Source organism: Podarcis gaigeae (assembly GCF_964106915.1).
Source record: "Podarcis gaigeae genome assembly, chromosome: 6".
NCBI classification, from domain to species: Eukaryota; Metazoa; Chordata; class Lepidosauria; order Squamata; family Lacertidae; genus Podarcis; species Podarcis gaigeae.
The window spans coordinates 7,735,559-7,755,407 of NC_139682.1; the positions used below are offsets into that span (position 1 = coordinate 7,735,559).

The 19,849-nt window shown below is 45.6% G+C and overlaps 1 protein-coding gene across 2 annotated transcripts in view; it reads left to right on the forward strand.

Moving 5' to 3' along the window:
• The window catches only part of EEF1A2 (eukaryotic translation elongation factor 1 alpha 2), a 36,885-nt gene that overhangs the window by 15,712 nt on the left and 1,324 nt on the right, over positions 1-19,849 (forward strand). For both annotated transcript variants that reach the window (XM_083744496.1, XM_083744497.1), the window contains 5 exons: positions 230-409; positions 1,962-2,258; positions 13,963-14,113; positions 17,171-17,427; positions 19,085-19,319. In XM_083744496.1, the coding sequence (XP_083600622.1) occupies positions 230-409; positions 1,962-2,258; positions 13,963-14,113; positions 17,171-17,427; positions 19,085-19,319 (1,120 nt within the window). The remainder of the gene's footprint in view (positions 1-229; positions 410-1,961; positions 2,259-13,962; positions 14,114-17,170; positions 17,428-19,084; positions 19,320-19,849) is intronic.

The window sequence follows — 19,849 nt, forward strand, 5'->3', positions numbered from 1 at the left end:
TAATAATAATAAATAAATAAATAAAAAAAATTGCACTTGGATTTTTCATAGAATTTTAGAGTTGGAAGGGACCCTGAGGATCATCTAGTCCAAACCCCTGCAATGCATGAATATGCAGTTGTCCCATAGGGGGATTGAACCTGCAACCTTGGCATCATCAGCACCATGTTCTAACTAACTGAGCTAAAGCCCTTACAAAAACTTCTCCCCTCTTTCTCCAACCTGTTAGATGGGGAAAGGCTCCTTCAAGTACGCCTGGGTGCTGGACAAGCTGAAGGCTGAGCGTGAGCGAGGGATCACCATTGACATCTCTCTCTGGAAGTTCGAGACCACCAAGTACTACATCACCATCATTGATGCCCCCGGGCACCGGGATTTCATCAAGAACATGATCACGGGGACTTCGCAGGTGAGAAAGGGGAGGCTGTTCGTCTCAGGGCAGGGGGCAGGGGACACCTTTGGGTTGTTCCCTGAGCGCCAGCATCCTTTTATCCTGGATGGGTCCCTGCCAGCAGAACTGTGTGACCTGGATTTTTTAAAAAATTGAAGTCCTAGGAACCCGGTCTAGCTTTGCACTCTGGCTGGCCAAATGGTGAAGCTAGCATGCTTTGTGCGTTGGAAAGGGGCCGTAGAAATTCTTAAAAATGCATTTGGAGCATGCTCTCCCCTCCCTACTTTCCTGGGAGTAAAAAAGGACAAACTCCCTAAAGGAGCCATCAACTATTTATAGGAGCAGATGGCACTATCAGTTTTCAGGTATCGAGCCAACAGTTCGTAGAACTTGTTGAGTTACAATATTGGAAGGGAAGATGGGATATTAGGAGCCCAATATGTACCTGTTTTGTTTAGGAAATCTCAGGGGGTGCTGCTGTATCCCAAGACACGTCGTTTGTTTGTTTATTTACTTATTGTGGTTATATTCTACCTTTTCCTGCAAGTGGCTCTCTTCCCTCCCCCCCACCATCTGCTTTATAAAACAGTACATGAACCGAAACACAGTCATCTTTTGAAACTCGCACCCCTCCAAATTTTGCAATGCAGGTCCGCAAGCCAAACAGTGTGTGCTGAAATTGGCTGTGCATTCAGTATAGTGAGCCTCGGCTTGCGGAACTCTCTCCCACCTGAGATTAGGCAAGCTCTCCTCCTTGTTGAACTTCCAGCAAAGACAAAGACATTCTTATTCCAGCAGGTGTCTTGAGGCCTTTAGTTTGGTTTCGTGATGGATTTTTATTGTTTTATTTTCCCATTTTCTATGGATTGTTTTTATGTACAGGTGGCAACCCTTTTGCGCAAGGGTTCTGTTCCTGGCCCCCGCGTGTGTCGGCAGAGTGCAAAAAACCCACCTTGTTCTGGCCCAGCTCTGCTTTTTTCCAAAAGGGGCCCAAGCACCAGGTGTGCGTCAGTTGCATGCAAATCAGTGCAAATTGGTTACTGCCTGTACAGTGCTTAGAAATGAGAAACGTACTTAAAAATGCAATACATTGGTTACCTCGGTTTTCGAACGTAATCTGTTCTGGAAGACCGTTGGAGTTCCTAAACGTTCGAAAACTCAGTAAACTCAATACTGCGTGGCCTTTTCAACTTCTGAGGCAAGTTCGAAAACCAAAGCATTTACTTCCGGGTTTACGGCGTTCAGAAACCGAAACGTTCGTCAATGGAGACGTTCGAAAACTGAGGTACCGCTGTATATTGCTTGGCAAAAAATGTGCGTATTGGGAGACGTTTGCACTAAAATGCTAGATGCTATTTTTTAATTTTATTTTACAAAACTCTGATAAAAGTTTCACGAGGACTTCTTTAAAAAATTGCGAGCCGATTTGGAAAAGTGGAACTTAAGATTGGGGGGAAGAAACAAGAAATGGAGAGAAAGTGAAACGGGGAAATTCTCCTGTGACGTTTTGCAAACCATCGTGCGAAAACCATCACACTCCTAAGCGTGTCTGTGCCTTGTTTCCCTGCAGGCCGACTGCGCCGTCTTGATTGTGGCTGCTGGGGTAGGCGAATTCGAAGCCGGCATCTCCAAAAACGGCCAGACCCGCGAACATGCCCTCCTGGCGTACACCCTGGGCGTCAAGCAGCTCATCGTGGGCATTAACAAGATGGACTCCACGGAACCACCATACAGCGAGAAGCGCTACGATGAGATCGTTAAGGAAGTCAGCGCCTACATCAAGAAGATCGGCTACAACCCAGCGACCGTTCCCTTTGTGCCCATCTCTGGCTGGCATGGCGATAACATGCTGGAGCCGTCTCCCAACGTAAGTCTCTGGTGGGCGGTGCTAGGCTGTGTTCACATGAGGTTTGCAGCTCCAGTTGGGTCCAATCGAAGCTGGAGGAGCTCCTCCGTCGTCATCTCCGAGGGACCGAGAAGTCGAGTTGTGAATACGAGAAGGGTTGGCTTGAAGAGGGAGTCTTAAGGCAGGACAGGGTTAGAAACTCGAGTATATAAGCTAGGTGCCAAATGGCTCCTTAAACCAGGCTTAAGGATGCTTAGTTGCCATTTTGGGGGCCATTTTGGCTGCTTGAAAGTTGTATTTTCAACACGACTTTCTGCTTCCTGAAATTTGTTCTCCTTGGGCAAATAAAACATCGTGGATAGAATTCTACAGGATGGCTTGCTAGTCCAATAATAATAATAATAATAATAATAATAATAATAATAATAATAATTTATTTGTACCCCGCCCATCTGGCTGGGTGTCCCCAGCCACTCTGGGCGGTTTCCAACATAGATTAAAAATACATTGAAATGTCACACATTAAAAACTTCCCTGAACAGGGCTGCCTTCAGATGTCTTCAAAATGTCAGGTAGTTGTTTATCTCTTTGACATCTGATGGGAGGGCGTTCCACAGGGCGGGTGCCACTACCGAGAAGGCCCTCTGCCTGGTTTCCTGTAGCTTTGCTTCTCGCAATGAGGGAACCGGCAGAAGGCCCTCGGCGCTGGACCTCATTGTCCGGGCTGAACAATGAGGGTGGGGACGCTCCTTCAGATATAGTGGACCGAGGCCATTTAGGGCTTTAAAGGTCAGCACCAACACTTTGAATTGTGCTTGGAAACGTACTGGGAGCCAATGGTTGGCGCTGCCTGCTGACATCAAAAGGGCTCTTTCTGAGGGTGGTAGCCAATTAAGTTTCACTCAGAGTAAACCAGTGTTTCACTCAGAGTAAACCTGAGTAAACTAGGCGTTTCGTTTTGGCGACTGTAACCCTGGTTTAAGGAGCCATCGGGCACCTACTGTAGCTTATATATTTATCAGAAACTCAGATATATATAAGCTACAGTAGGTGCCAAATGGCTCCTTAAACCAGGGTTACAGTCGCCAAAACGAAACCGCGTAGTTGCCATTTTTGGGCCAGATGTCGCTAAAGTCTTGTTTTTCAGTACAACTTTTTGGTTCCTGAAATTCATTCTCTTTGGGCAGATAAAACATAACAGGTAGAATTCTACAGGATGTGTTTCTGGTGTGTGAAAACAATCAACATCCAGGGACCCCCAGGTATGCACCTCCAGATGGTGGAGATGTCAGATGTCATCCTGGCGCCTGGGCATCTTCACTTGGTAGCAAGTGACCGATAGCCAGGTGCAAAATGCGCCTGGTGACTTTCAAATGCTGACCCTATGGGGAGAGGCTGTCCTGTCTACGGGGCTGTGCCTTGCGAAAACCTGACATTCCTGGCTGAATTGGATCTTAACAATTGCCCGGAAAAGATCCAGAGGCAGATTTTGCATAGCTGAGTTTCAATTGAGTGGATACGATTGGATTTTTGCAAAGCAGAGCCACAGAAGTCTTGGGCTTGTGGGAATTTGTCCACAACACAGTGGTACTTTGGGTTACATATGCTTCAGGTTACATACGCTTCAGGTTACAGACTCTGCTAACCCAGAAATAGTACCTCAGGTTGAGAACTTTGCTTCAGGATGAGAACAGAAATCGTGCGGCGGCAGCGTGGCGGCAGCAGGAGATCCCATTAGCTAAAGTGCTGCTTCAGGTTAGGAACAGTTTCAGGTTAAGAACGGACCTCCGGAACGAATTAAGTACTTAACCTGAGGTACCACTGTACAATCAAAATATGGGCACGGCTAAAGTGGATGAGCCCTCGGTTTATGCAGGGGGACAACCAGACCCAGCAAACCTAGTCATTACTCAATATGAGCATGAATCAAATATGTCCGATAATCCTTGAGATTCTGCTACCATCTTTCATTTGTTCTTTATTGGACCAATCAATGAACAAAGGGTTCCCTGAGTCTAAGAAGTTTGGAAAACATTACTTTGGGGCACCACTTGCCGTCAGTGCTGGAGTTGTGAGCTGTATAATTTCTTTTTGGGATGACTAAGGACACGGGTGGTGCTGTGGGTTAAACCACAGAGCCTAGGACTTGCCGATCAGAAGGTCAACGGTTCGAATCCCTGTGACGGGGTGAGCTCCCGTTGCTCGGTCCCTGCTCCTGCCAGCCTAGCAGTTCGAAAGCACGTCAAAGTGCAAGTAGATAAATAGGTACCGCTTCGGCAGGAAGGTAAACGGCGTTTCCGTGCGCTGCTCTGGTTCGCCAGAAGCGGCTTAGTCATGCTGGCCACATGACCCAGAAGCTGTACGCCGGCTCCCTTGGCCAATAAAGCGAGATGAGCACCGCAACCCCAAGGCCACGACTGGACCTAATGGTCAGGGGTACCTTTACCTTTACCTAAGGCCTAGTTCTTAACAAGATAAAGGGTTTCTGGCCTGGCCTGTAGTGCTACTTAAGTTTTTTGTTTATTGATTCAAAGCAGTGATAATAATAATAATAATAATAATAATAATAATAATAATAATGATGATGCCGGGCTCAGAGTGGCTAACAACAGTAAAATGATACAACATTCTAAAATCATTTCATTCTAAAATCAGTTCAAATCAGATTAATGGCAACCATTGGGCTCTGTGAGGATTGCCAAAGGAGGGGGTCAGGTTGTGCCCTGGCCAAAGGCCTGGTGGAAAGATGTCAAGTCCCGCAGGGCCCTAGTCTCTTGTGACAGAGCGTTCCACCAGATTGGAGCCACAGCCGAAAAAGCCTGCTATTCAGCTGGAAAAGGTTCCCAGAGCAGTTTGCATACCAGTAAAACTAGTGCATTAGTCCGAGCATCAGAGAGAGCCCCTTTCTCCACTAAAGGAGGCTTAAATAGCTACTTAAATACAATGATGTGAAAGATGATTATTCTGATGACCTCACAGCCTTTATTCCGGGTTGTATCTGGGAGCAGAAGAAGCTGCTGTTCGGCTGCGCCCCTCGGCCTCAGTTGCAATGTCTGTAAAATGGGAATAATGGTGGCTGAGTTCACAGAGTTATTGTGAGGGCAGGCTCAGCATCGGTCATGTAGCACTCTGCAAACCAAACTAGTAATCGTTTGCCACCACCTGTTAAAAGCTGTTTTAGCCAATTATTTTAATCAGCGTACCCAAAGCCCAGACAGCTGAATGTCAGCAGCCGCCAGTGTTGGAGAGATGACACTGAACAATCTAATTAAAAATAGGTTTGGGGAAAAGAGGGTGACGTCATTTTGAATTTATACTTCCTAAATATGGAGGTCAAGTGAGACAGGGCAGCAGTACATCATTGCAAATCTGTGTCTAGTGGGGCGTTGCTGGGCTTGTGATTGAAAGCTGACCCCCCCCCTTAAATCTGGTTCCCAGAACTTTTAGATGCAGCAGAACCACCTATGTTAGGAGGAATGCTCACAAAAACCTGACAGATATTTTGCAAGGATGCAGAAATGCATAGCTGTCAACTTTTCCCTTTTCTTGCGAGGAATCCTATTCGGAATAAGGGAATTTCCGTTAAAAAAAGGGGGAACGTTGACAGCTATGCAGAAATGTGGGGAGCTCAAATTCAGAGTGGGAAATTGAGAGAAACTGAAATGGATAGATAGATAGATAATGTCTGCCTCTACAGTTGACCCATCACTGCAGTTGCATGGGATTACCTCAGTTGTTGAACGCAATCCATTCCGGAAGACCGTTTGGCTTCCGAAATGTTTGACAACCAAGGCGCAATGGGCGGTTTGCAAAGTCAATGGAGAAAATTGGGAAGGGGGGGGGAGAAATGCAGCGGAAGCTGTTTGACTTCTGAGGTGCGTTCAAAAACGGAAGCATTTACTTAGGGTTTTTGGCATTTGAAAACCAAAATGTTTGGCTTCCGAGACGCTCTAAAACCAAGGTAGCACTGTATTGTGCTGAGGCATCCACATTGGTGTCCAATTCCTGGGAAGTAATTCCTTTCCTCCCTTTTGAGGGAAAGAAAGGGCATGTGAGGGCCTTCTGGAGGACTGGGGCATCATGTGGATATAGCGATGAGATGTTCCACATTTTTTTGGGGGGGGGGGGATTTTGAAAAGTATGAACTGGGGCTTTCTCTGGTCAACAAAGTAGTCACTCTGTCCTGCCCTTGTTCCTGCATCAGTTTGCTAGATGCTAGATCATTTATTATGGTCAAAGACCAGCTCACATAACATAACACAATAAAAACAGCGTTCATAAAGATAAAATACAGTGGTACCTTGGGTTAAGTACTTAATTCGTTCCGGAGGTCCGTTCTTAACCTGAAGCTGTTCTTAACCTGAAGCACCACTTTAGCTAATGGGGCCTCCTGCTGCCGCCGCGCCGCCAGAGCACGATTTCTGTTCTTATCCTGAAGCAAAGTTCTTAACCTGAAGCACTATTTCTGGGTTAGCGCAGTCTGTAACCTGAAGCGTATGTAACCTGAAGCGTAGGTAACCCAAGGTACCACTGTATAGGGTGCCTATATTCTGCATGGGCTTTACATTCTGTATAGACTTTTCAACAATTACTTTGATAAAATACCACTGTATACAATTGGAGCAGATAGCAGTAATAGCTCATGAGTTAAAATTGAGATATATGCATACACCCGTACAACTGAGATTTGGGCTACCGTAAAAAATTGACCCTGAGGCGCCCCAAAGGGCAACTTCAGCATTTCCCTAGTAAGCAATTTTATTCTCTGCATCAGTTTGTAACTCCACAGCTTCTGACCGTTTTCAGTTCCTCCAACGTTTGTGAGTCTCTGGGCTTGCCAAAATTTAATAATTACATTTTTTTACTTGCCCTCCTCCGTGAGGGTCCCAGCAACTTAAGAATACGTCAAGTCAAAACAGATCACATTCAGGAGAATAGGGTGGGGCCTAAAGTGCATAACCAAACAGACAACCCGCCCCCCCCAAAATAGTTACCTGAAACCGAGAGGAAAAACGAATACATTGAAAGCAACTTGCCTATTTCTAAATAGGCCACACAGATAGTTAAAAGCCCAAGGCCTAAAGAGGGAAGTTTTCACCTGGTGCCTCCTTCTGGAGCATTCCAGAAACGGGGAGCCACCACGAAAGAGGCCCTGTTCTTGTGTTGCCACCCTTTGGACCTCTTGTGGAGGGGGCACACGAAGAAGGGTCTGAGATGATGATCACGGGGTCTGGGTTGGTTCATATGGGGAGAGGTGGTCCTTGAGGGATTGCAGTCTTGAGAGTGTGACCTCTGCTGGACTGTCACCTCCCCAAAAACATCAGAAGGCAGTGGCAGTACCAACAGTGTCCACTGATTTTCACACCCGTCTTTAAAAGAAAGGAGACGGTCTTTCAGATAATGGCGCCAACTAGCTAGAGAGCCTTTGTGGGAATAGGGGAATAGGTGTCTCCTTACAAAACTCAGCACCCTGGACAAACTACATTCTCCATAATTCTTTGGGGAGCAAGCCAGGACTTTAGAGTAGAATGACGCTGCTGTAAATGTTTGGTGCTGGGCTATCATTTAGGGATTTTTGTTGATGGGGTGGTTGTTGTTATCGATACTAACTTTTTGTATCTTTGTTTTAGATCTTACGATTTACATGTAAATTTTTCAGTTCCTTTGTGCATTTTTCTGATGTTTTATTTATTGCTTATGGCTGCTTTCGTTACGTTTGTTTATGTGTCTTTTTTGTGTTGTAAGCTGCCTTGAGCATGGTTTGAATTTTGGAAAGGCGGCATACAAACAAAATTATGTATGTATGGTGTGACTGGCCTAGGACTGGGCAGATCTGGGTTCGAATCCTTAGCCAGCCATGAAGTACACTGGCTGACCTTGGGTCACCCACGGTATCTCAGCCTAACTAAACTTCCAGGGGTGTTGAGGGTAAAAATTGGGGGCGGCAGTAGCACTTGTAGTCTTATGTTCAACTCTTTTGAGGAAAAGTAGGTTGTAAGAGCAAATAAAGAGAGAATTGCTTGGTTACTTAAATTTCTGTAAGAGATTATTATTCTTAGTGCTCTATAGAGCTGTTCCTATGTGCTCAAAGCAGTTCACATACATCATCTCAGCCGCTTTCAACAACAACCTTGTAAGGCAGCCCGCTATAACAGGTGCATTAATGCAAACTAGAGGCAGGGCTGAGATTAAAGAAGTTAGTCTCAGCTACTACAGCTCCCATCATCCCTAGCTAACAGGACCAGTGGTCAGGGTTGATGGGAATTGTAGTCCCAAAAAACAGCTGGAGGGCCATGTTTGGCCATCACTGGTCGAAGAGGGTATGTTTCCTGCGATTCCGCAGTCCCATGAACAAATGAAGAATTTGGTGTTAGATGTAAATTCCAGTGGCTTGAGTACGTCTCCTTTCGGAAATGCAACCTCTTAGCCCTTAGGACCACAGGGATAAGCTTGAATTTTCCTTGCAGATTGCCTCAGAAGCTGGTGGGAAAGTGAGAGCGAAGGAAACGGGGTGCAGAACAAATTATACATAATAAGGTGACACATGCAAATTGGCTTTATGTGCATAACCTGCACAGGTCAAAGTGTTCAGGTTTTGTGATGCGTAACTTGCAAAAGTGATTTCGCTACTGAATTTTGCCTGCGTAGTGTTGTCTTTCGCTGCTCAGACAGAGACGCTCTGTTTTTCTGAATAGCATTTCTTTTCAGAAACGTGGAGGTCCTGTTCTTTCCTCTTCTCTTTCTACCCTCCAGATCTCTTTATATTCCCTTCCCTTCTCCTGGCTGGGCTGGGGCCTTCCTTAATGCGGAAGCTAGTCAGGTGACCCCTCTGAGCCTGTCATGTGACCACCTTGAAATTCAGCAAGTCAGCGTTGGTGTGTTGGCGGAGATTAGTTTCTGTGAATCCTCTTGACGGTCCTGCACAGCTGGGCTAATGCTTGGTGACCTCCTTCAGGGAATACAGGACATAGCTTGGATGCAAGACAGACAGTATTGGTGGCTAGGAAAATGCGGGAGGGGATGTCCACAGAAGTTTCAAAATGAAGTCACCTTTAAAGATGTAGAAAATCACTGAGTGGGTGGCTGCTAACTACTGTCTCTCTCACACACTTGCAATTGCTAAATTTGTTAGGGGATTTGATAAAACAATGTACATTTAAATTTCAGGGTAGGTAAACGGAACCTCCAGGGACACGGGTGGCGCTGTGGGTTAAACCACTGAGCCTAGGACTTGCCAATCAGAAGGTTGGCGGTTCGAATCCCCGTGACGGGGTGAGTTCCCGTTGCTCGGTCCCTGCTCCTGCCAACCTAGCAGTTCGAAAGCACATCAAAGTGCAAGCAGATAAAATGAGCCCCAATTTTAAACTTATTTTTTTTGGTAAAAAAAAAACCCCTAGTCTTATACACGGAAAAATATGGTAATTTCGGTCACAGACCAGTTCCAGCTCACATACAATATCAGGGAAATCACAAAACACGATAGGGATACATTTGAATTTGCAATTGGGTACAACAGGGACAATACAGATATTGCAGCAGTTAAAAATATGTAAGTTAAATCTTAATCACTAAAATATAACCTAAAATTGTCATTGAAGGCCTTGGTCATCAAGGTAGCACCGCTTGTTCCCTAGGTTTTATGGCAGGCGCACAGAATTTGGCCACCCTTAGCGTGATCTCTAGATCCTTGTCCTCTACCGGGGATTTTAGACATAGGGTGAGGGATAATGGCAGATGTGGTCGATCAACATCTGGCATTGGAGAGAGGAAAACAATACTTTACACTCTACTCCAATTTTTTGCGGTCGACGGAGCCTCCCACATCCCTTCTGCATTGAAGGTGTACCACGCAAAAGTGGTTTCCACCCTCTGTTATGCTGCCCCACTCTGGGCCCCAGGGTCCAATTTAACATCGCTGGGGACATTGCAGAATCAGTTTCTCCGTCGCCTCCTGAAACTCCCCATGTGTGTGAGCAATGCAGCCATACATCTGGAGCTAAGGACTGCATCATTGGAGACTGTCATCTGGAAGCGAGTCTTTGGCTACTGGCTGTCCAGCTGGCATAGGCTTCCCGACCATTACCTCTTTCAGTGCCTCTGGCGGGATGACTTTGTTAATCCGTGGGTAGGAAAAATCCATGCCAAACTTATGAGCATCGGAATTTCCCCAGCAGACTCCTTAAAGATGAACCTACGCTCAGCCAAAAGCCTTATCGAGCAAAGATTAGCAGACATTGAAAATCAACACAACCTCTCCAGGGGTGGGGGTGTCTGCTCCCCCAGGTATCATGGAATAACCCCACCACTTGGCCTTCCATCATATATGTCATCTCTTTCATCTGTACCACACCGACTTGCATTTATTCGTGCAAGGTTCAATGTTTTTCCATCGAACCTGCTGAGCCACAGATTTTCCAAGGGTTTGGTGTCTCCCCTATGCGAGTGTGACGGGAAAACAGTTGAATCTCTTCCACATATAATGTTCAACTGTCCCTTACATAGCATAGCCAGGACTAAATTCCTGGGTCCTGCTTTACTGCGCTTGGTTGGCAGGCCTGTTGAGTCACATGCCGCACTGCTTTTGCAGGATACAGATCCTTCTGTAACTCTGCAGGTGGCGAGATTCCTGAATGCGGTTATCTCACACACAAAAACCACCAAAAAACAACATCAACAACAAAAACTAATCGGACAGTTATGATGAGAGTGCATGACGGATCTCGTCTCCAGTTCTCCTTTTTCTGGGAACCGTCCCTTGGATCTTTCCGGGCCCCAAGCTGTTATTTGTCACTGCTCAATGACCCACCCTTGCATCGTGGTGTTCCCCTTCTGTTGTTAGATGTATTGGTTTTTATGTTTCTGTGCTTTTAGGTTTGTACACATTTTATGGGCTAATAGCCGTAAATAAATAAATTTGATTTGATTTGATTTGAGGACAGCTTGAACTGGGTTCAAATCCCCACTTGGCCATGAAGTTGAGTTAGGGTAGGAATTGTTTTTTTTTTAAAGGATATTTATTAAGGTTTTCAAAAAAATTATAAAAAATAAAAAAACAAAGAAAAAAACAGAAGAAGCAATAAGACATACATACAAAACACATACAGTAACAAATATAATTTCAATCCCTTATATTCATAAAACTTACTTTCCCGACCTCCTCATACCTCCCCTTTCTGTATCCCAATCTCTAATTAAGTCAATTCAGCAAATCCTTCCCCTAATTTCTGTTTAGTTTTTAATCTTTCTTTTCTTAATTACATAATCATTACAGCTGAAAACCCCTAAATTTCTAAATCAACATCGTTCTAACATTCAACAATCTTACAATGTTTCTTAAGATAGTCCTTAAATTTCTTCCAATCTTCTTCCGCCGTCTCTTTTCCCTGGTCTCGGATTCTGCCAGTCCCATATAGTCTATAACCTTCATCTGCCATTCTTCCACGGTGGGTAAATCTTCTCTCTTCTGTCTTCCAATACTTTGCAATGAGTATTCTTGCTGCTGTTGTAACATACATAAAAAATGTTCTGTCCTTCTTTGACACCAATTGGCCAACCATACCCAGGAGAAAGGCCTCTGGTTTCTTCAAAAAGGTATATTTAAGTACCTTTTTCATTTCGTTATAAATCATTTCCCAGAAAGCCTTAGGGTAGGAATTGGTGACTGGTGTAGCCTACCTTCAAGGGTTGTTGTGGAAGGGAAGCAATATGGATGCTGCCTTGAGCTATTTGAGGGTAAGGACCGTAAATAAGGAAGCTACGCAGTGGCAGTTCCAATGGTTGTTAATGCTTTCTTTATTTATAAGATGTCTTAAATCTCACTATAGTCAAAGGACCCTCAAAGCGATGGACGGAAAGTAAAATAAAAAATCAAAAGCGGTCCATCAGAGTTTCTGAACATTGTGAAAAGCTGAGATCCAGTACCAGAGAAAAGAACATCAAAGCCATGTACAAAATAAAAATTCAAGTACCATACCAAAATAAAACGGGGAAGTGGCTGTACTCTAGGGACCAAACCTTCCCTTCCAATAATTCATCTTATTCTTAGAATTGTAGTAGTAGTAGTAGTAGTAATAATAATAATAATAATAATAATAATAATAATAATAATAATAATAATTTTTATTTATACCCCACCCTCCCCAGCCAGAGCCGGGCTCAGGGCGGCTAACACCAATAAAATCACAGTAAAAAAAAAAAGTGATGGGGGGAAAAACCCCAATTTAAAATACAGGTTAAAATGCAATATAAAATGCAGCCTCATTTTAAAGTAGCCAATAAATCAAGACCATAAGGGGAGGGAAACATAAGGGTCAGACTGAGTCCAAACCAAGGCCAGGCGGAACAGCTCTGTCTTGCAGGCCCTGCGGAAAGATGTCAAGTCCCGCAGGGCCCTAGTCTCTTGTGACAGAGCGTTCCACCAAGTCGGGGCCAGTACTGAAAAGGCCCTGGCCCTAGTTGAGACCAATCTAACCACCTTGCAACTTGGGACCTCCAAAATGTTGTCATTTGTGGACCTTAAGTTCCTCTGCGGGGCATACCAGGAGAGGCAGTCCCGTAGGTACGAGGGTCCTTGGCCGCATAGGGCTTTAAAGGTCAAAACCAGCACCTTAAACCTGACCCTGTACTCCACCGGGAGCCAGTGCAGCTGGTAAAGCACTGGGTGAATGTGATCCCGCGGGACCACAGGGGTCATCTAGCTCAACCCCGTGCAATGCATAAATCTTTTCCCAAGGCAAGGCTCAAACCCATGGCCCTGAGATTAATAAAGAGTCTCGTGCTCTACCAACTGAGCCAACTGAGTTTGAATGGGCAGTTGTGGCCTGAGTCTGGGGAATGGGTGACTTGCCTTTGGGAAACTGACCTTGGCAAATTTCGCACAATTGATCTGAGATTATGGGGGAAGGTGATCTTGGAGTGAACTGCTAGGGTTCATACTCCTGGCCTGGTGTTGTGGGAGATACACCCCCTTGGAAACCGCCCCCCCCCCAAATTATCTACAGATGGAGGCAGACTGCTAATCTCTGATAATACCTAAAGGAGCATCTCCACCCCCATTGTTCTGCCTGAACACTGAGCTCCAGCTCTGAGGGCCTTCTGGCGGTTCCCTCCCTGCAAGAAGTGAGGTTACAGGGAACCAGGCACAGGGCCTTCTCAGTGGTGGCGCCCACCCTGTGGAACACCCTCCCATCAGATGTCAAGGAAATATACAACTACCTGACTTTTAGAAGACATCTGAAGGCAGCCCTGTTTGGGGAAGTTTTTTTTTGTTTTTTTTATACCAACAACCAAAACACAAACAGTGAAACCCCCCCAGGCGGCTGATACATTGGGTATACATAATCAATAATAACATATTCAAATCAACCATATGTACAATTTTATATATGTTAATCCTCCATCCACAAGGTTCATTTAACTGTTTGGGGAAGTTTTTAATGTTTGATGTTTTATCGCTTTTTAATTAATATTTATTCATATTCTGTTGGGAGCTGCCCAGAGTGGCTGGGGAATATGTGTGTGTGTGGGTGTGTTTGTGTGTGTGTGTAAATAAATTAAATTAAAATAAAATCATCTCAAATTGCTCTGGGAAGCAAAGGAAGGATTGTATCCTTCAGTTCCTGCCCTTGTGATGAGGGAGAGATTCATACGGCTAGGTGTTCTGATGTGCCAACAGATCCTTCCTCACAGTCCACTGGATCCACACTCCCGCCATTTTGTTTTGCAGATGCCTTGGTTCAAGGGCTGGAAAGTGGAGCGCAAGGAAGGGAACGCCAGTGGAGTGTCGCTGCTGGAAGCTCTGGATACCATCCTGCCCCCCACCCGCCCCACAGATAAGCCTCTGCGCCTGCCCCTTCAAGATGTCTACAAGATCGGAGGTGAGTCCAGAGCTTTCCTGGCAGGTAGACAGGTGCCCTCGTTCAGTTAGGCGGATTTCCAGGCAGTAATCTGCTTTTGTAGTCTAAGTAACAGGAAGAGAAGAGGATTTGATTGCTGACACCGGCATTTACCTCTGCATTGTAGATCGCAAGGTATGTAGAAATTGTGCCTGTCGCCTGAAGGTGCCCTGACCGTTCGGTTTTGGCAAGAAGTCAGTTTCTCATCCTCATAATTGCGGAAGCAGGTTTGAAACTGCAGCGATGAACATGCTAAAAGATGGGGAAAAAGGGTCATGAAAAAGACACTTCTCTATTCTACTGTCCAACACTTCGCCTTTCTTTTTTATACATATATATATTTTATTAAGTTTTACAATTTTATATTCAACACAGTCACCATTATCACAATATATATATATAAATCCCAATCTCTCTCTCTCTCTCCCCCTCCCCCAACTTCCCTCAACCTCCCCTTCTGGTTCTTTAAATATTTGCTTTTCCTGCTTTTTTATTATTATTCTACCTTAGTTTTCTAATCTTTAACTTAAATCTTCCTATCTTTTTATATCATTTTTTTTTCCCAATTACATCTTGCACTTTGTTATTTTCCAGTTATTACATCTTAATATTGGTTTCTTAATTGTGTTTACTCAAACCCTGCTAGTGAGTCCACTTCTTTACAATATTTCTGTAGATACATCGTAAATGGTTCCCAGTCTTTTTTAAAGTCTCTATTGTCCTTGTCTCAACACTTCGCATTTCTAAGTTCATTTGCCGAAGGTCACTCACAAGCTCTTTCAGAATATTTCACACTTGAAGATACATTTCACAAATAATAATAATAATAATGCAGCCTCTTTGAAAAACCTGTCGCTTGCAAAACCTCCTAGCATTTTTAGAGTTGCTGCGATGTTCCATTCTTTTAAATTTATTTAAGACATTTATGTGCCGCTTAATTATTTTTAGGGTGCAGAGTACACCCATTTTACTGCTGCAGTGCATGGATTGGTTGGTTGTAGCCCACCTTAGGAAATATACCGTATATTCTCTCTCCTTCCCCAAAGTGCCTTATAACATAAACAACAACGTAAAAAACACAAAATTTAAAAACATCCATTCAAAAAGCAGTTAGCAGCATTAAATGACGGCAGCAGGTGGAACAGTTCTTTAACAACGATGAAATCCCCAAAATGCAGACCTGAACATAAAACATCTCCAGGCTTTCCATGAAAGGGGCTGCAGAATCATGAGCTGTCAGTTATACACAGCTGAAATTATCAGAATTGCCCTCCGTGCCTGAAGTTTCCTATGCTTTCCCAATAGGTGTGTGTTTTTAAGTTGTCCGATGTTATATCTAGTGCTGCTGTTGTTGTTTAGTCATTTAGTCATGGCCAACTCTTCATGACCCCATGGACCTGAGCACGCCGACCTGAGCACGCCAGGCACTCCTGTCTTCCACCGCCTCCTGCAGTTTGGTCAAACTCATGCTGGTAGCTTTGAGAACACTGTCCAACCATCTTGTCCTCTGTCATCCCCTTCTGCTTGTGCCCTCCATCTTCCCCAACATCAGGGTCTTTTCCAGGGAGTCTTCTCTTCTCATGAGGTGGCCAAAGTATTGGAGCCTCAGCTTCAGGATCTGTCCTTCCTTCAGAATGGATCGGTTTGAATTTCTTGCAGTCCATGGGACTCTCAAGAGTCTCCTCCAGCACCATAATTCAAAAGCATCAATTCTTTGGCAATCAGCCTTCTTTATGGTCCAGCTCTCACTTCCATACATCACTACTGGGAAAACCATCGCTATAACTATATGGACCTTGGTCGGCAAGGTGATGTCTCTGCTTTTTAAGATGCTGTCTAGGTTTGCCATCGCCTTTCTCCCAAGAAGCAGGCGTCTTTTGAGTTCGTGACTGCTGTCACCATCTGCAGTGATCATGGAGCCCAAGAAAGTAAAATCTCTCACTGCCTCCATTTCTTCCCCTTCTATTTGCCAGGAGGTGATGGGACCAGTGGCCATGATCTTCGGTTTTTTGATGTTGAGCTTCAGACCATATTTTGCACTCTCCTCTTTCACCCTCATTAAAAGTTTCTTTAATTCCTCCTCATATCCAGTGCGACTCTTGCAGTTCCTCTTTAGCCATGTCCACACCATTCATTTAAACTGCTATGATAACACTTTCAACAGTCACCACTTTCCCCAAAGGATTCTGGGAACTGTAGTATGTTGAAGATGTTGACAGTTGTTAGGAGACGCCTTGCTCCCCTTTCAGAACTGCAGTTTTCAGAGCACCCTGGGAACTGTAGCTTTATGAGGGCGCCATATGACAACTCTCTGCACCCGGAACAAACGACAGCTCACAGAATCCCTTTGGGGGAAGCCATAGCGATGTGAAGTGGCGTCATAGTTATCTCTCGCTTGGACTACTGCAATGCGCTCTACATGGGGCTACCTTTGAAGGTGACTCGGAAACTACAACTAATCCAGAATGTGGCAGCTAGACTGGTGACTGGGAGCGGCTGCCGAGACCACATAACACCGGTCTTAAAAGACTTACACTGGCTCCCATACGTTTCCGAGCACAATTCAAAATGTTGGTGGTGACCTTTAAAGCCCTAAACAGCCTTGGTCCAGTATACATGAAGGAGCGTCTCCACCTCCATCGTTCTGCTCGGACGCTGAGGTCCAGCTCCGAGGGCCTTCTGGCAGTTCCCTTGCTGCGAGAAGCCGTTACAGGGAACCAGGCAGAGGGGCTTCTTGGTAGTGGCACCCACCCTGTGGAACTCCCTCCCACCAGATGTCAAAGAGGAAAACAACTACCAGACTTTTAGAAGACATCTGAAGGCAGCCCTGTTTAAGGAAGCTTTTAATGTTGAATAGGTTATTGTATTTTAGTGTTCTGTTGGAAGCCGCCCGGAGTGGCTGGGGAAGCCCAGCCAGATGGGCGGAGTATAAATAATATTATTATTATTCTATTATTATTATTAAATGCATGGCTGCTGAGAGTCTCGAGGATTGCGTTTCATTGCATGTTTCCCGCTGCCCTCTTTTCCCCTCCGCAGGAATCGGGACCGTCCCCGTGGGCCGTGTGGAGACGGGGATCCTGAGACCCGGCATGGTGGTCACCTTCGCCCCCGTCAACATCACCACAGAGGTGAAGTCGGTTGAGATGCACCACGAGGCCCTGAGCGAAGCGCTGCCGGGGGACAACGTTGGCTTCAACGTCAAGAACGTGTCCGTCAAGGACATCCGCCGCGGCAACGTCTGCGGTGACAGCAAATCTGACCCGCCTCAGGAGGCGGCCCAGTTCACTTCTCAGGTCAGCAGAAAGCGAGGCGGCAGCCATTTTGAAAGCGTTTGCCGTCGTATCACAGCTTCTGCGGCCGTTTGTTTGATGCAGACCTCTGTCCTGCTGGTGATGCTTGAGGAAGACAGAGCATTAACCAAGAGCCCTGAGATTTTACTCTGCAGAAGTCGCGTTGCAGGACGCCAGCTTTTAATAGTTTGCTTGGTACAGTTAAACTGCTAAAGGCGCAATCCTACACCCACTTAGCTGGGCTAGGAGTGAAGCCCAGTGAAAGCCTAAGACGTACAGTCATACCTCATGTTATGTCCGCTTCATGTTACGTTCTTTCAGGTTACGTCCTGCGGCAACCTGGAAGTACCGGAAAGGGTTACTTCCGGGTTTCACCGCATGCGCAGAAGCGCAAAATGATGTCACGCGCATGCGCAGAAGCGGTGAATCGCAACCGGCATGTGTGCAGAGGCGCTGCTGCAGGTTGCGCTCTTCTCATGTTGCAAATGGGCCTCCGGAACGGATCCCGTTCGCAACCAGAGGTACCACTGTAGTTGTTTAGCTCCAGGGCTAGGTTTTAATTTGTCTCCTGATTAGTCTGTAGGACTGACGACGAATCAGTAGTCTCTCATTCAGTGACTTTTGATGGAAGGGTCACGGAGCACCCTTGTTAAAGGCCAGTTTTCCTCCTCACAAAGAATGCCAGGCTGTTGCTCATTAAATTTATAACCTATCCCACGGATAAGTAAATTCTCCCTTCAATATGCCCCTTCGTGGAATGTTTTGCAAGGCATGTAGCTATTTAGATTTATTTGGCTTAGCCATTTTAATCACTTGAAAGCCAGATTCAGACTAAAAAGAAAGTGATAATGCAAAGGTAAAACCCTCAGAAGTCGAGAGGAGGGCCAGTGCCGTCCCGCTGTTGTGGACTGCATGTTCCATTAGCCTTAGCCGGCATGCCCAGTGCTCAAGAATGATGGGAGTTGTAGTCATCAACATTTGGAAAACACCACGCTGATTACTCCTGCCCTAGTTTCTGGTATTAGCCAAGCCGGAGAGTATTTCAGGGTATTTTTATGTTTTCTAGTCGTTTGTTCAAGTCCATCTCCCTGTCACTTTCCTAACAGCAAGAAGTTCATTTCTCTTTTAGGGTAGATTTTTCCCAGTAGGGTGACAGAGCGATGTCATCTGCTTTAATTGTGCAAAAGTACAGCTTTTCCCATCCACACTTTTGTTTGTCTCGTGATATCAAGTCACAGGTTCAAGGTTGTTGTTTTTTTTGACCCACCGCTTTTGTCCAGAAAACCTGCTCTTTGCTGATGAACTGGAACAAACAGCAACTGGGTTTTCTGCAGACTGGCATTTGTTCCCATTCAGAAGTAAACTGCTGGTTTTCCCGGGGGGGGGGGGGGACCCTCTCAGAAATCATGGGATAAACAGGAATATGGATGCACCTTTAGTTTCCGAAAGTGCACTTGAATCCCTCCTGCAAACTACCGCCAGTCTGCAGGAGCCCATTTTCCAGAATGCAGTAGCTAGAAGCGGCTGCCTTTTCAGCAGCCTTCCACCAGGGAGCAGCGTTGCCCAGCTGGGAAAGCCAGAAAGTTGATGTGGTCATCCCATGCCCTTCCCGAATTTGTTCCCGACCTGAGTCCTTCTCTCGTTCTGTTGCACGGCTTAGGTGATCATCTTGAACCACCCCGGCCAGATCAGCGCTGGATATTCCCCCGTCATTGACTGCCACACTGCCCACATCGCTTGCAAATTCGCCGAGCTGAAGGAGAAGATTGACCGGCGTTCCGGCAAGAAGCTGGAGGACAACCCGAAATCCTTGAAATCGGGGGACGCCGCGATTGTGGAGATGATCCCGGGGAAGCCCATGTGTGTGGAGAGCTTCTCCCAGTACCCACCCCTGGGTGAGAACCTCATCTTTCCTTTTATTTCCCCCCAGATGCCTACCAAGATGGGTGATGGGGGGCTATTTCAAACTAAACGGCTAGATGCCCAGAAACTCTGATGTAAGATAGACCTAGGAGCGGGAGGGAACCTTCTACGGCCCATATCTTAATTGCCCTACCTCTAGTGGGGCAGATTTGACGGCTGAATGGCTCTCCCACCTGCCAATCACCTAATGTCACTGTGATGTTGGGCAATGCTGCGCTTTGAAGCCCCGATTATTGGGGCTTCAAAGCGCAGCATTGGGTTGTTCGAAAGTCCTTTGGAAGTGTATCCATGCTGCCTTTTTAATCTCTGAAGGTGGGAGGCTTTAAAGAGCATCTTAGAGCAATTTAGGAAAGGGGTTCCCTTTTCTTAATCACAGCAAGTTCCTTTTTTTTTTGGAAGAAAACTTGGAATTCTCCAATGGCTACTGTAGACACCTTTTGAGCAGAATTGACTCACGCTATCCATTGAAGAAGGCATATATTTTAACCAGGCTGTTAGACCT